The sequence below is a fragment of the Copidosoma floridanum genome, unplaced genomic scaffold (genome assembly GCF_036245765.1).
Source record: "Copidosoma floridanum isolate Cflo_tuat_1 unplaced genomic scaffold, Cflo_Japanese_pri ptg000020l, whole genome shotgun sequence".
NCBI lineage: Eukaryota > Metazoa > Arthropoda > Insecta > Hymenoptera > Encyrtidae > Copidosoma > Copidosoma floridanum.
In genome coordinates this window covers 31,889,816-31,904,512 of record NW_028321897.1, presented here as the reverse complement: position 1 = coordinate 31,904,512, position 14,697 = coordinate 31,889,816, and the positions used below count along the sequence as shown (strand labels likewise).

Below are 14,697 nucleotides of genomic sequence, written 5' to 3'. Positions count from 1 at the left end.
TAGGGTCTTATAGGGTAAGGTTTTGCGTAGAAAACAAATAAATACGATGACAATGTTGATTTTTGCAGGGTTATTACTTAAACAAGTGTTTATGTGAATCCCAGGTAAGGGCCCAATTAGGAAATTTAAAAAAAAGGATTACTGGGTTAAAGACTGAAGTTGAAAAAAAAGGTTACTAAATTTCAAGGTGTTTCTTAATGATTTATTAGTCAAAATGTGTTAATTATGTCATTATGTGTCTCAGCAAAAACATCTTGTAGTACCGTTTTATCTTGAAGCACGGTGAAATCAGCGAGATAAAATAAAAAATCCACTTCCGTAATTTTACATATGTGCTTATTTGATGTACTAAAAAGAAATACTTTTCTTTAAGTTAGAGTCGTCGTGGGTTGACGCGTGGAGCCCGCAGGTTAACAGAGCCCTACTAGTACACACAGTACATATTTACACACGTTAACAGAAATTAAAACATTTATAATATGAAGTAAGCAATACATGTATTTTAGGTTAGTTTAATGTCATGCTTTTGACATTCTTACGTAAGACTTTCATAAAACATGTATCTGAAAGAATAGTTTCATGAAAGTCTATTGAAGAGAGTTGTTTATAGAAAATAATTTTGTCCCATTTTTTATATACAATTACATAGGATTAATCATACGCTGATGCTCAATGATTTATGGACTTGGCTATTTTAATTTGAATTACAAAAAATTAATGAACTACATTTTGTTGAAATTTTGAATCAAAGTAGGAAATTTTTCTGAATTAAGGCCTGTTGTCATGATATCTTAAAACAAATTCCACGTCGCATGAATGATGTGTCCACATAGTTGTTAATAATGCAATTTTAAATCTTTATCACTAAGTATATCATGAAACATAAATGAAAAATTTTTATCTTGCTAAGATCGAAGAGAAAATAATGTTTTTAATGTGATTCAGAGGTAAAAAATCGTATGATTCTTGCACGGGAATTTCTAAGAAGAGTGGTATAGTACAATTTCTTACGTACTTACTGGTAATATGTTAATGACCATTTCAAATTTTTTGTACTAGACAGAATCTTTATAATCAGAAACGATAGAAATCTTCATTGACATTTTTTCACGAGTTTTTAGAATTAAAAAAAAAATTTACAGTACATATTAAATCTACGAATTTTTGTTTTAGTTATCTGATAGAAAAATTATAATCAGTAATCACAAAATCCCCTTTATGCTCTAGTTCACAAATTTTTATAACTAAAAGACAAAAATTTTTAACATACTGAATAAGTCGTTTTGAATTTCCGTCATCAAATTTCCGATTAAAAAAATATAATAAGCACTCGTTTGTTTTAAGGTTCCGTGGACAATTTAAAAAAAATGGTCTTGGAAGATAGGAAATCTATTCCAAGCAGTGGAGAGAGCCCTCAATCACAAGTTTCTTGTAAGAGTATCGTTCAGTATGAAGAAAATTTTCTACGACTCTTTTTAAAAAGTTGATTTAAAACAAAAAAGTTACTTGTTCTTTACTGTGACCAACGGATACGTAGCTCTTCACAGTTTCACCAGGTCTCGCAGCACCATAAACCGCTTTGCCAATTTAGTGTCATAAAGCGTTCTTATTTGTATATGATGTTTTTTAAACTATTTTATGTAGTTTTCTTCTTTAATTAAAAAATTTTTAATTCTTAAATTCACAATAGTACATAGTATGATATATAATTAAATTCTTGTATGATTTCAGATTTAATTTATCAATCAAGTGAAAAATTTTAAATTGAAATTGGTCAAAGAAATTTTCAGGCATGATTATGTGTATACGTACGCGTTTAAAAGCTTACACCAACCCAAATAAAATTTTTTAAATTCAATCTTAACTTAATAAAATTTTGTTTATAAAATGGAATCACCTTTTAGATTCCATATTATAAAGTGTAATAATACGATAAAAACAAAAAAATCAGCTTTATGAATAAATTAATTATTCAAAATAGATAAAATGGACATTAAAAAAAAAAACTTAAGTTGAATTTTTTTAAGCAGAGTCAGTCATGAAGGAGGTTTGAGAGTATCATTCACAGAGGCGAGGATCGGGGAGTCCCCCCTGCCCGCGCAGCTGGGCCCCCTTTACCGCGCACCTCCTCTTGCAGTCTACAAATTAAAAAAAACTGTACGACTGTAACTGCTTATATTTTTGAAAAATGACTGGCAAGGCTTGATTTTTTTGTCGTTCAACTTCCTTTTGTACCAAGGTATCTATGAAAACTTTTTTTTTTATTCCAACACATTTAGAATATACCTTAATTTCAATTAAAAGGCAAACCTAACCTTACTCGCTCAAGAGACCGTGTTAAACTGTCAATATTTTATAATTTTTTTCTCGAAAATTTCCCCCGGTGAAAAATCTGAAAAATTCATGTGCACTCCTAATATGCTCAAATATAACATACATTCTTTTTGATACGTTTCTCCACTTTTAACTTTTCTCCCAAACCTCCTGAATCAATGAAGTAATTATAATAGGCTTATCATAGTTTAGAATAGTCGAAAATTCTTAGAAACGATCAGTTATATACATATGCATTAATATACCTGCACTAACCCTTGTACATTTTGTAAATTAAAGTTTTTTTTTTGAATAAAATGTTTTAATGTTACTTTTTTAATTAAATTCAGCAATCTTTCAGAATAAATGGAACAAATTTATATAATATTTTCTCAATATGTAATTTTTTGTACATCAAAAAGCTTTCATTACAAGACAGCAAAAGACATCTCGCAGAAGATCAATTAAAAAATTAATATCTCTCTATCACATAACACCACAGTTTTTAAGGTACAATCAATCTTACAACATTTTTAAAACAACTTGTTGGCGTTGATACTTCTGTAGTAAAAATAAGTTGTGCCTGTAGTCTGCAGTTCATTTCGCTAGCTGCAAAGAGGCGTGAATACATTGAAATAATTATTAGAATTAGAATATGCATAAGCGTTTCGAAGATATTTGGACACATTATACTACAAAAAGTATACAACATTGCAAAGGTAGAAATACGTAAGAAGATTTAATCAATTTATAGCTATAAATATAGAAGAATAAATGAAAAACTTCCATTCGATTGATTAAAGGAGCGTATCGCTAAAACTACAGTAGTATCATCCTATCGCTATTTTCAAATGCAGTGACTTTTTTCTGGAACCAGTAACACCATTAAAGCAGTGTTGTACTGCTAGTACAGCTATAGATTTTTATTAGTGCGGACGTAAGATCGAGGATCAGATATGTTTTTTAAATAAAACTAAGTTTTAACATATACAGACACTAATACACTTTGTTAATGGTTGCAAATATTTCAAATAAAAAATATTTAAAGATCCAACTGAAGTTTTTTTCACTTCTAAGATTATCGTAACTTAAAAGATTAGTTGCCACGTGTCTGAAGCCTTTTCATTCGCAACATGAATAGTTGAAACATATTGAGTGGATTGTTTGGCAGGATTTTTAAAACATTACTTACACCAAATTTTAGCAAAAGTTAAAATAAAATAAGTCATAATATAAATATAATCAAGAGTAACATCATTTATTTTGTTTATACTCTAATAAAATATATTTTGACAAAAAACTTTATTAATTTAAAGATATGATAAAAGAAAATTACGAGTAACTTTTCAATATTTCTTACATAATATTCTATGTTGCATATAATTTTATTACAAAAAACATTTTTACAGTTACTTTGTGTCTACTTTATGACACAATAACCAGGGTTTACTAGTGCTCACCGAGTCTCAACGACTTCGGATATACACTAAAAATAAAAGATGATAAGAATGTAATACTTACTCAGTCTTACTCTTACAAAACTTACAAAAATTTTTTACAAGATGATCTCTTAATACGCACACTGTGTATACTTTGGCACAAGTATAATTTTGTTACAAGCGTTAAATTTATACTTGGCGCTTATAAATAGAGGTGAAGCAAAATTTCTCGACCACTAGCTGAACTCTTCAGTATCGGTCGTGTTCGTCTACGGCTAAGATCACTAGCACGCCGCACTGAAGAGTTTAACTAGTGGTCGAGAGCGAAACGAGTTTGTTTCCATTCCTTTTTTTCTATGATTCTTCTTTTTCCTTTAGCTTTTTTTTCAAGTGCCAAGTGCAAATTTAATGCTTGTAGCAAAATTATATTTGTGCCACAGTATGCACAGCGTGCGTATGAAGTGATCATCTTGTAAAAAATCGTAGTAGATTCTGTATTACCGTGTAAAACAAGACTTTGTAAGTATTACATTTTCATTTACGTTTTACTTGAAACAATATATTTTACTGCACTCAGATGTTTTGTGTTCAGTAACAACTCGTGCAATATCCCTTCTACGATTATACACATCACACAGGCATCGTTCCCAGTTTGATGCGACATCACGCTACTAGGTGGCAACGATCCTTGTCCAGGGCACTAGAAGATGAGGTAGTCCTGTACAGATGCGCTCCGTTTTGCTACAACTGCAGTCTACTTCAGCTAATCACAAGTAGCATGATGCATGTATATAGTATGCTTTAAGTCTTTTTACCTTTGTTTACACGTAAGACTTTTTATCTAATGTCTGCTACAGACAGCACAGTTTCCGAGCCTTGGCTTATTAGTGTCCCTACTGGCCATCAAAATCAATGTCCCTACCATGTGCCGGTGGGAACGTAGTTCCACGTACTTAGGAAAAGGTCTTTAAAGATCATAACATACCGGTTACTGGTTTTAGACAGTGTTTGACCCAAGTACGTCAGGGGCCACTATGATCTAAAGATGTCTCAGATTCAGTTCTCCTAGTAAACCAGCAGGAGCTAGTTATAGAACTTTGTTTTTTTCACATTCTTGATACGCCTAAACGTACGCGACATTGTGATAGCATTCAGGCCATTAATGGCAGACCGCTAGATGGAAATATGTTTTGTCGACTTCCATGTATCTAGCTTATGCTTCTGCACGAGCTTTATGTAGTGGTTGTAGCTTTAATTCTTTTGAGAAAGATAATTTTCCAGGGGACTAGCTCCAGTATTATAGGATCTCTAAAGGTGTTGGTTTGTGGTACCACAATTAAAGTTCAAGGATTTTTCAATTGGGAAATTCATGGGATTGCCTTGATGATATTTCCCAATGCCGCTACTTGGCATTCATGTAACCGTGACAAAGCGTCTGAAACTTTATAAAATTTTGCTTTTGTGTAAACAAAATTTACATCATAAGCCTGCAGTGTCGTATTCCAGCGAGTTGACCCACTTATAGGATTTTTAAGTTTATGTATACCATATGGTTCCGTTCAGCGTTGCTCAGGGTCCTACTTACATGATAAATATGGTATTCTTCCCAGCCAAACTCCTGGATAATTATATTAACAATTATATAATCACTCGTGTCTGTCTGCAACACAAAAGTCTTGGAGAAGTCGAGTCAAGCGAGCAGTAGGAACTCAGTTAAGAGAGTTTTTAGTTTGCCACATGCCTCTTGTTGTTTTCCAGTTCATTTCTAGTTCAGGTCTCTAGGCATAAGCTTCATTAGTGAGGTTTTAATGTCAGCTGTACCAACCAGCTATGACGATAAATTGTAATAGTTTCAAGTTCTTCAGAGCTGGATACTGAACAATGGGTTTTAGATTATCTAGATCGACTATTAAATCATACTTATCAACGTTATACCCAAGGTACTTTACTTCGGTGCATCAAAACTGTGATTTCTCCCAATGTATTATTAGATTGGTATTGTTAAGGGCTGTTAGGACAGTGGTGAGCAATTTCTTGTGGTCGCCTCTACATATTCCCATTTTTGCTAAGTGAATCGCTGTGCTAACTATTTGTCTGAAATTAACAAAGCATTCGTAAAATAAGTCACGAAAACTTTCCTATTGCAGGTGTATACCTATCGCAACATGATAAAAACTTACTGACTACTTTCTGTACATGTATCCTTAGTTTGATATTTTCTCCTGATACGGCATCCCTTTTTATAACTGCATTTTCTCCCATAGTATCACATGTTCTTTCCCACTTTCTAACAACTTACTTAACGTGGTTTAGTTGTTTCGTACTACCCGTGCGCTACTAGTTTGATTATCTTCGGTAAGTAAGTCTTGGAGAATAGCATAGCACGCTCTGTTCAATCCGTGCGCATATTTGACTGTAAATTGGTGATTTAGTGAATCATCCGATAACCTTACGAACGGCGTTGGATTTGGACAGTTTAACCTCTGCATTGCTGACTGAAAATGAGTGGTTATTAAATCGCATGGATTTTATTCCGTTATAATAACATACGATTGTAAGTTCCATTCAACTTGTTGCCTGACTAAGTTTTCAAGTGAGTTTCTTTTTCCATAAGCATTTGCTATTTCTTCTAGTTTTTTAGTTATATTTAACCAAAACACAGCATGCCATCTTCTTCTACTAGGGACCTGCAGTAAGAGTTGGCGAGGCAATTCTAGTCTGTCTGTTGGGTGTAATTGATTAGTCTTTCAAGTAAGACCACCCACTGTTGGAGCTATTGTAGTATCGTTTTAAGTAATATTAAACGATCTCTATGGGTGATCCTAGACATACTATTTTGAGAATCTTCAAATATTCTCTCACTAGCTTTTCGGGTAGTGCCTCCACTGTCCGTTTAATGGTTTGTCCGTCTGCTATTAGATCTAACATTGTTGATACACAACCTAATTCAAAAGGAGCGTTAAAACTTATATCCAAATTACTATTATTAAAATCCATTAATCCTCACTGCATTTGTAAAGGGAAAACAAAAAATATATTTTCCGCCCTCGGGTGGTTTTGGAAGGCTGATACTTCCTCGGGCAAAAAAGCAGTTTTCCGATACTCGTTCGAAAAGTCTCCTTTACGAACCTCGTTACGGACCTCGCCTTCGGCTCGGGCCGCAAACCTCTCGGTTCGCAAACAAAAACTTTTCAAACTCGTAGTAAAACTACTATTTTTTATTTTAGAAGTAGTAAAGAAAATAAAGAAAAAGAAAAAAAAAGTTATTATTATTTAGGTGTACGAAAATTTGTTTTTAACAGTTATTATGGGAAATTATTAAAAAATAAGACAGACGGAATAACAGTCGAAACACAAGAGTATGAGCAAACGACATAAAACACTCAAAGTCAATGTTGTACTGTGACGAGGATTACTGTGTTACCTATCAATGTACAGAATCCCTGACTAGAAGAGAAGGCAGACTTTCAAGATTAATTTTTTTTTAGATTGATAGTATAATAACGATTTACTTAATCTGTAGTATTTAAGACATATAGAGAAGAAGAACATGAAAGACGAATGTTGTTTACATGACTAGTACTCTCTATTCATATCCATGTGTATCATTTGGGGCTTTCAGTAGTGATTATTGGGTTTATCATAAAAAATGATATGCATCAAAAATCAAAGTAAAAAAAAAAGGTTTTATTCCTTTTTGTAGATTGGTAATTATTGTAAGTATTAATTACATTTATCATTATTAAATGAAGCAAATAATATGACAAAGTAATGTTAAAATGATACATTACGTTAATGGGACACACAGTACAAACATAAGCGCCTGAAGGGTAGTATGTTGGTACCCATAATGTTTTTCTTACTAAGGGTGAAAAGTGTCATTTTGCGCCTATAGGTATACACTGCACCTAGCACATTACTTTGGGCTCGGAAGGCGAAAAAAAATGTTCTGTCCAAGAGCCCAAAGTGATTACAAGGGCACAAAGTGAAGCCCGATAGCGCAAAGCGGCAGTTACACTTTGTGCCCATGGTAAAAAAATAGTATGTTTTACCACACTCAGATGTTTCTTATCCTGTAACAACTCGTCCAATAGTCTGTATACGATTATACACACAACAATTTATATTATGGCATTTGAATTTACCGCTATCTTGAAAAAAAATTATTTTTCCGCCCTCGGGTGGTTTTGGGAGGCTGGTACTTCCTCGGGCAAAAAAGCAGTTTTCCGATACTCGTTCGAAAAGTCTCCTTTACAAACCTCGTTACGGACCTCGCCTTCGGCTCGGGCCGCAAACCTCTCGGTTCGCAAACAAAGACTTTTCAAACTCGTAGGAAAACTACTATTCTTACCATGGGCCCAAAATGCAACTGCCACTTTGTGCCCTTGTAATTTTGGGCCTGGAGGGCGCAGAAAACGTTTTGCCCGTGGGCCCAAAGTACTTTCCTGCCCTAGGACCCAAAGTGATTTACTGTGCGCAAAATGTGCCCACGGGCACAAAATTTCACTTTGCGCCCTCGGTAAGAAAAACATTATACGTGACTCGGGTACAAACGTACAAAAACCGCGCCCTTTGGGTGCTCATGTTTGTACTTTGTGCTCTAGTGACGTAATGTACCATTAATTAGCAGCAACGTAAGCGTTTCAATTAGACAAATTTTTGCTTTAAGTGATCTTATACCGCGATATTAGTATTTTGTATTATTTATATCTAAAAACCAGCTCTTAACTAACCATATATGTTTTTAACAAAACACTACAATCGTTAAACAATAACATAGAGCGGAAAAAAAGTTTTAAACGAATCATTTGTTTCGATTTTAAATTTCCACTACTTCCTGCATCCAGGTAACTTTCGTAAGATATTTCAAACAAGCACAAATTCTTCATACGAATTCGTCCCATGCTACAAACGCAGCAGTTTAAGAATAACAAAGATACTAAAAATGTTTTTATACAAGCTAAATATCGTACGTAGAATTTTCATAAAATTACCTTTTTGAGATCTGCAGAGTTCATTTCCTTAACAGAATGAGTTTTTTTTTGAGACAGTCCATTTTGCAACAACCTTGTTGCGCTCAACAAATGTTCTACAATAATACCCAAGTGTATGCCACTAGATGATTCTTGAATTTTTATTTTACAACTGTCTGAGTGTTGCAACACATAAGGTTCGAATAAAACATTTCTTAATTTGTTCCCCATTTGACTATGCTGCGCTTGATTTCTAGCATACAACATTGAATTGGCAGTAATTTGTACAGATGAAGGTGAATTAAGATCTGTCCTGGAAGTTGTCTGAAATTTTGATAGAAGATTTAACATGAGCCTCTGTAGCTTGTACAGGTAAGCACGAAATTCCTGTGCACCACTTATACTATAAATGTAGTTGTTTGAACTGTTTTTGTTGGATTCTTCATCAACAAGCTTGTACATATCTAGAAAAAACAAAAAAATTTTATAATACAGCTACTTGAAAAAAATTTATAAGTGGGTAACTGGGTTAAATCGAAATAGTATTAAATAAAAAATCAAATTGTTAGATTTGAGACATTGATATAATACGGTACAATGTTATGTTTACATATTTTAAATTTAAAATAAGTGCCATCATTGAATAAATGCAAAGTGTTTATACACTTCACATGTCCAATTAAACATTCCACAAGGATGAAAAAAAATGACAAATTAAAAAATGTAAGAACCATCAGCTGTGTCTTCATGAAACTGTTACATCCCAAGTTGATACAGACGAACCATGTTATAAGTAAAAACGCAATTTATTAGTCTAATTAATGCAAGAGTATTGTGTATATACACAAGCTCATATAACAAGTGGAGCTTAAACGTCACTTGTATGCTTGTGTATGTATTAGGTTTAAGGTGAATACTTCATAATATGCTGACATATAATACGGAAAGGCCTCGTTGTAAGAATGCATGTATGTGTTGAGATTGTACGTTACGTGTATGAATGCATGAATTGTGTTGTATGTATAAATGAATCCTTTACTTGCGTAATTCATTGTCTATTTCTAATAATGTAAACCAATTGAAAAATTTTAAAAAACATATTAATTCTTTATATTCAAAATTAATTGTAAAATCCCCAGAAGGATTAATTGCAAAACTTGTAAGCTTGTTCGTCACTCTTTAACTTATATTTGGTGTTTCTTTCATTGCTGATGCGAGCTTTCATCATCACTGATCCTAAAAACTTAATCACACTTCTCAGAAAAATACGATTGGTACTGTTATATTGTTATTTCCTAATACATGAAATTATAACATGAAAATATCATCGTACAAGCCCACTGTTTTGCTATCAATGCAGTCTGCAATAATATTGCTCATTGGTTGACCTAACTCAATCAAAGGCTTCTTTTACTTGCTGTGACGCTGTAAAAACGCACCATAAAGAGAAAAAATCGCTCGTTCAACATCTGTCACCTGTCCTCTAAAGTTTTAGTCTACTTTTGACTTCCACGACTCGCAAGCATTAGTGAACTCCGAAGCAGCAGCATCAATAATCAGTGATAGATGTAAATTATTGATCAGTATTAAAATTAGCACCAAACCTTTTTGAAGTGACCCGAGTAAATTGTATTTAAAAGAATAAATTATTTTAAATTGTTTTAATAAAGAAATACATTAATTAAAATTATCCATATTATTCAATAAAGATTTTTACTATACTAAAAAGAACAAATGAAGCTCACAAGCTGAATCGTAAAAGACCCACAAATGATCCTAAAATAAAATGGTCAAGACCTTACTCTAAACAGGTCCGGTCATAACAAAATTAAGCTGCATCATTTAAGTTCCCTGAGCTTAAGCGCAAACTGTAAAAATAGTTAATTTTCACTTATATTACTTTCCTTTGAGATACAGCGTTTTGAAAATTGTTTCAAGGTTATGTTGATAAAAAAATGAGATTCAAGTAAACTCAGCATGTTTACATATATTTTCTCTGACTACAGAATTTTTTTCAGAAATTTTGAACTTACATCCGTGGTGATATCGCCATAGTAGAAAAAACACAGGTTTAATTATAACCAATCATTGATGTCTGCGAGACTTTATACGGCTACCTGCTTAAAACAGCTCTAAAGTTAATTTTAAGCCTCTCTTATGTTTTTTTTTCGAGTACAATAATTTTTTTATTCGACATGATTCTATGTTCAACCATTATTTTGCAGGAAATTACATTAAAAAATGTGTGATTGAATGTACCAAGTAGTAATGTATAGAACATTAAAATTTTCAATGACGTAAAAATAGAGTAACTCAAGATATTCTTCATGACATTAATATTCGCACTAAACATATAAAAATTAACTTTAAATTTTTCGATATTCCAAAATCTGGTCGATTGGATAAGGGCTAAATAGATACGTACATAAGTCATAAAAAAATACAATATTTCATGAATATGAGAATTTATAATAAAGTTTATAAAAATTTCATTTTGAAACTTTTTTTTAGTTAAGTAAATGTATTTAAAAAAATACAATTCGAAGTATAAAACATTGGAATTTTTGTAACACGCAATAAGTTATTTAATGTTTGTGAAGTGATCTTTGTATATTTATATGTATAATCCGAACTCTACTGTGTGCCCTATCTTGTATAAGGAAGTTTACTATTTTGGAGTTGCACAACATGAAATCGTTTGCGACAGCGTCTTTTGTTTCTATTTTGTCTTTGATGGTTTAACTTAACTAAAAAATTTTGTTTAAACAATTGTCAAGTTTTGTTTTGCGCTAAAGGTAGTACAGAATGACAGAATTTTACAGATTCATTTAACTTTCTCACTAGCAGTCGTATTTTATTTTTTTTTTTTTTGTTACAATGAAAAAGCTTTAGCTTCATTGTTTTTTTAACAAGTGTAACTGAATAAATGGTTTATGAATACTATCGTTGAATACTGAATTCATAGATGTTTGAAAGTATCTTATACAAAAAGTTCAGACATTTGCAAGTATATTTATGTACGGGGTGCAGCCGATGTGGAGTAGCGAGGCGGAACTGGCAACCTCAACCGGGCCTGTGTTGCCCGGGTACCCTCGGCGGCACTTCCAATAAACTTTATACGCGGGTCTCGCTCTCCGAGACACCGCAGGGGCCAAATATCGCGGCGACCTTGAACGTCGTCGCCTCTTGCGACGACTTTAACACGGCACAAAGGGGATCGGGCACACACAGAAAGGAAGCACTCACGAGTAAATTTAAAATAAGGAATATATTCAAGATAAGTATATAAAATTAATCGTGGGTGTTTTGGTATGTGTGTGTGTATGTGTGTACGCTCGTCGAATGCGAATACTCGATGAGCACGCGGCGCAAACTCGCGAACCGGGCAGACAACGCGGGCTAATCTAGGGCCGCTGCCCTTTACAATAAACTGCCTGTTGGAAGGTACTTGCGGCGATGCGGGGTCGCTCCCCGACGATGCCTCTCGCAGGCCAAGTCTACACGGGAGCAGTAGAGCGGCTACGCTGAGGTCAGTAGGCGTTCCGACTGGCAGCGTTCGAAGGCCGAGATCGACGGTATCGGCCTTGGTGACCCTGAGTCCGGCGTCGCCTGCTATCCCATCAGGATCCGGACACTCAGCACTAAGCACTGCACCGGGGACGGCTCAAGCACAGCCGCCACGACAACAGTCGTAGGAACGGGAACACTCCAGAGGACGCGTCTCACGTCCCCCAAAACAGAATTCGCTTCTCGTGGGGAAATCGCTTTGGGGAAATTGCTTCTCGCAACCCCCAACAAAAACTCGCTTCACGCGCGTTCGCTGGCCCAAGCTCATCTGATCCTTTTTCTTTTTCTTTTCCCTCTTTTTCTAACTGTCCTCTACGTGTTTCCTCTTTTCCTTCTTTCCCTATCGGTCCTAGCCTACCGATGATGGCTCGATGGTATCTCATCGTCACAACGTACTTTCGTATACAAAATTACAGCCACACTTATTTGGCGTTTTCTCTTCCTTCTATAATTGTAGCAGACTAGTAGAGTACATACTTTAATTAATATAGTATGCTTTATTACAACATAAGCTGTTTTTCTTAAATATTGGATAGTTGAAAAATCTTTGGTATTTTTGATACGTACGTTTGTAAATGTATATTGTAAATCTCAGTGCTGCCACGACAAAATAGTTGGCTGCTTCTTTAACCCGAATTTGAGTTGACTGCTTTTTTAAGTCTAATCTGAGTTGACTGCTTTTTCAACCCAAATTCGAATTGACTCTTTTTTCACTAATTTTCTGAGTTGGCTTTGTCTTTTACCGAGCCATCAATGTATCATATAGTATTAGGTCTGTGTTTGCGTGTTATGTTTAAAGTAATGAGATAAAAGTATGTTCTACAAATTTATTTTTCATAGATATATATTTTCATTGTCTTTGCATTTTTTAACTCACTACTTGGTCATTTAAATTACCATCAGAGTAGATTAAATGACCACGTGCAGTGCAGGAGTATAACCTACAAATTTTGTTATCGTATGCATTTCTTTTTCTTCTCTTTGTCAGTGTGCGTATTAGTACAAAATATTATTTAGATTCATTATAATTTTATCAATATAATAATAAATTAGAATGTAACTAGTGCTAAATTATGAATACATATCACCATACTTTTATAGATTTTTTAGGTGAAATGCATAATCCATCTAAGAAGTTAAAGAAGCCAGAAGAACCTCGAGAGACAGAACAGCCAGTGCAGACACAACATAAATGCCTTTCATGCAATAAAGTAATTGAAGAATGCATGGTTTGCACAATTACGCCAAAGACATTTAACAAACTTGTCGATTTCAGTAAAAAGAGGCAGGACCAGAAGTTTTACAAGTTTCGTAGGTACACGTTGATAGTGGTTCTCAAAATCTGTCAGGTACAATAAAATAGTGATCGTTTCATTAAGGCGGCTTGAACGACTTGGAAACATGAGAAGTCGAGAGAAAAAAGTGAGAATAATGCACCTGCATCATTAAATTTTTCGTGTACTTGTATTTTTTACGAGAAGTAAATTGGTGGTTCTTGAACAGAAAAACATTCAAAACGCTCGCTACCACAAGTACTATTACCATATTTTTATAAATTGAATCCATCTACATATGTCTGATAAATGGTGTACATTTATTATAAATCATATACTGGATAACTCACGGAATTCTCAATTGCTTTTAAATGGAATATTACATCACTATGAAGGTATAAGTCCCAAAAACTTCTAGTATGAGAAAAAATTAAAGAACCAAGTCGAGAAGCATTTCAGAGACGAAGTAATTATTTATACCTTACAAAGTGATTACATATTATGCTTTAGCAACACTTGGTATAGTAAACTGCAGTAGAGTTTTCAGAAAGAAAAAAGAAAAAAAAAATAAAGCGGAAGAGCGTATGAACATTGCTAGAAAGGCTGCAAATATAATTTTAGAAGATGTGCGGTCTATTATGTCTAAAAATGTGCCAAAAGTTTCTGGGACCGTGTTGTTAATATTAACTAAAAATACATTCTTAATATAGTATGTAAATTCTAAATACAAATCTCTTAGTGTATTTTGAGATAATATTAACAATATCGTCCAGGAGAATTTTACCACATTTTTAGATATTATGATTTTATCGCACAAAAACTAGGAAATGCGAACAGATAAATGAAGTGAACGAGTACTAACAGTCGCTTATATTTCAATTACTAACATGTGCCCTCAAACATTTTTATCACCAATCTCACTCGGATTATCTTCGAAGATTCATAAAAAACTTGGTTCTTAGAACTTGATTGATGTACTAGTTCATTTGGGTTTCATTGCGTCTTACAATGATACACTGTTCTTTGAATCTTCCATTGTTAATGCTGGAAAAATTTACTTTAAGCGATGATTTGTTTTTTCAGTTTAGTTTTGACAACTCACATGACAATACAAATTCACTGCATAGTCGC

At 33.7% G+C, this 14,697-nt stretch overlaps 1 protein-coding gene across 4 annotated transcripts in view; it reads right to left on the bottom strand.

Moving 5' to 3' along the window:
- Nup205 (nuclear pore complex protein Nup205) overlaps positions 1-14,697 on the bottom strand; it is a 287,241-nt gene that overhangs the window by 30,189 nt on the left and 242,355 nt on the right. For all 4 annotated transcript variants that reach the window (XM_089594072.1, XM_089594071.1, XM_014348770.2 and 1 more), the window contains one exon: positions 8,747-9,189. In XM_089594072.1, coding sequence (XP_089450198.1) covers positions 8,747-9,189 — 443 coding nt within the window. The remainder of the gene's footprint in view (positions 1-8,746; positions 9,190-14,697) is intronic.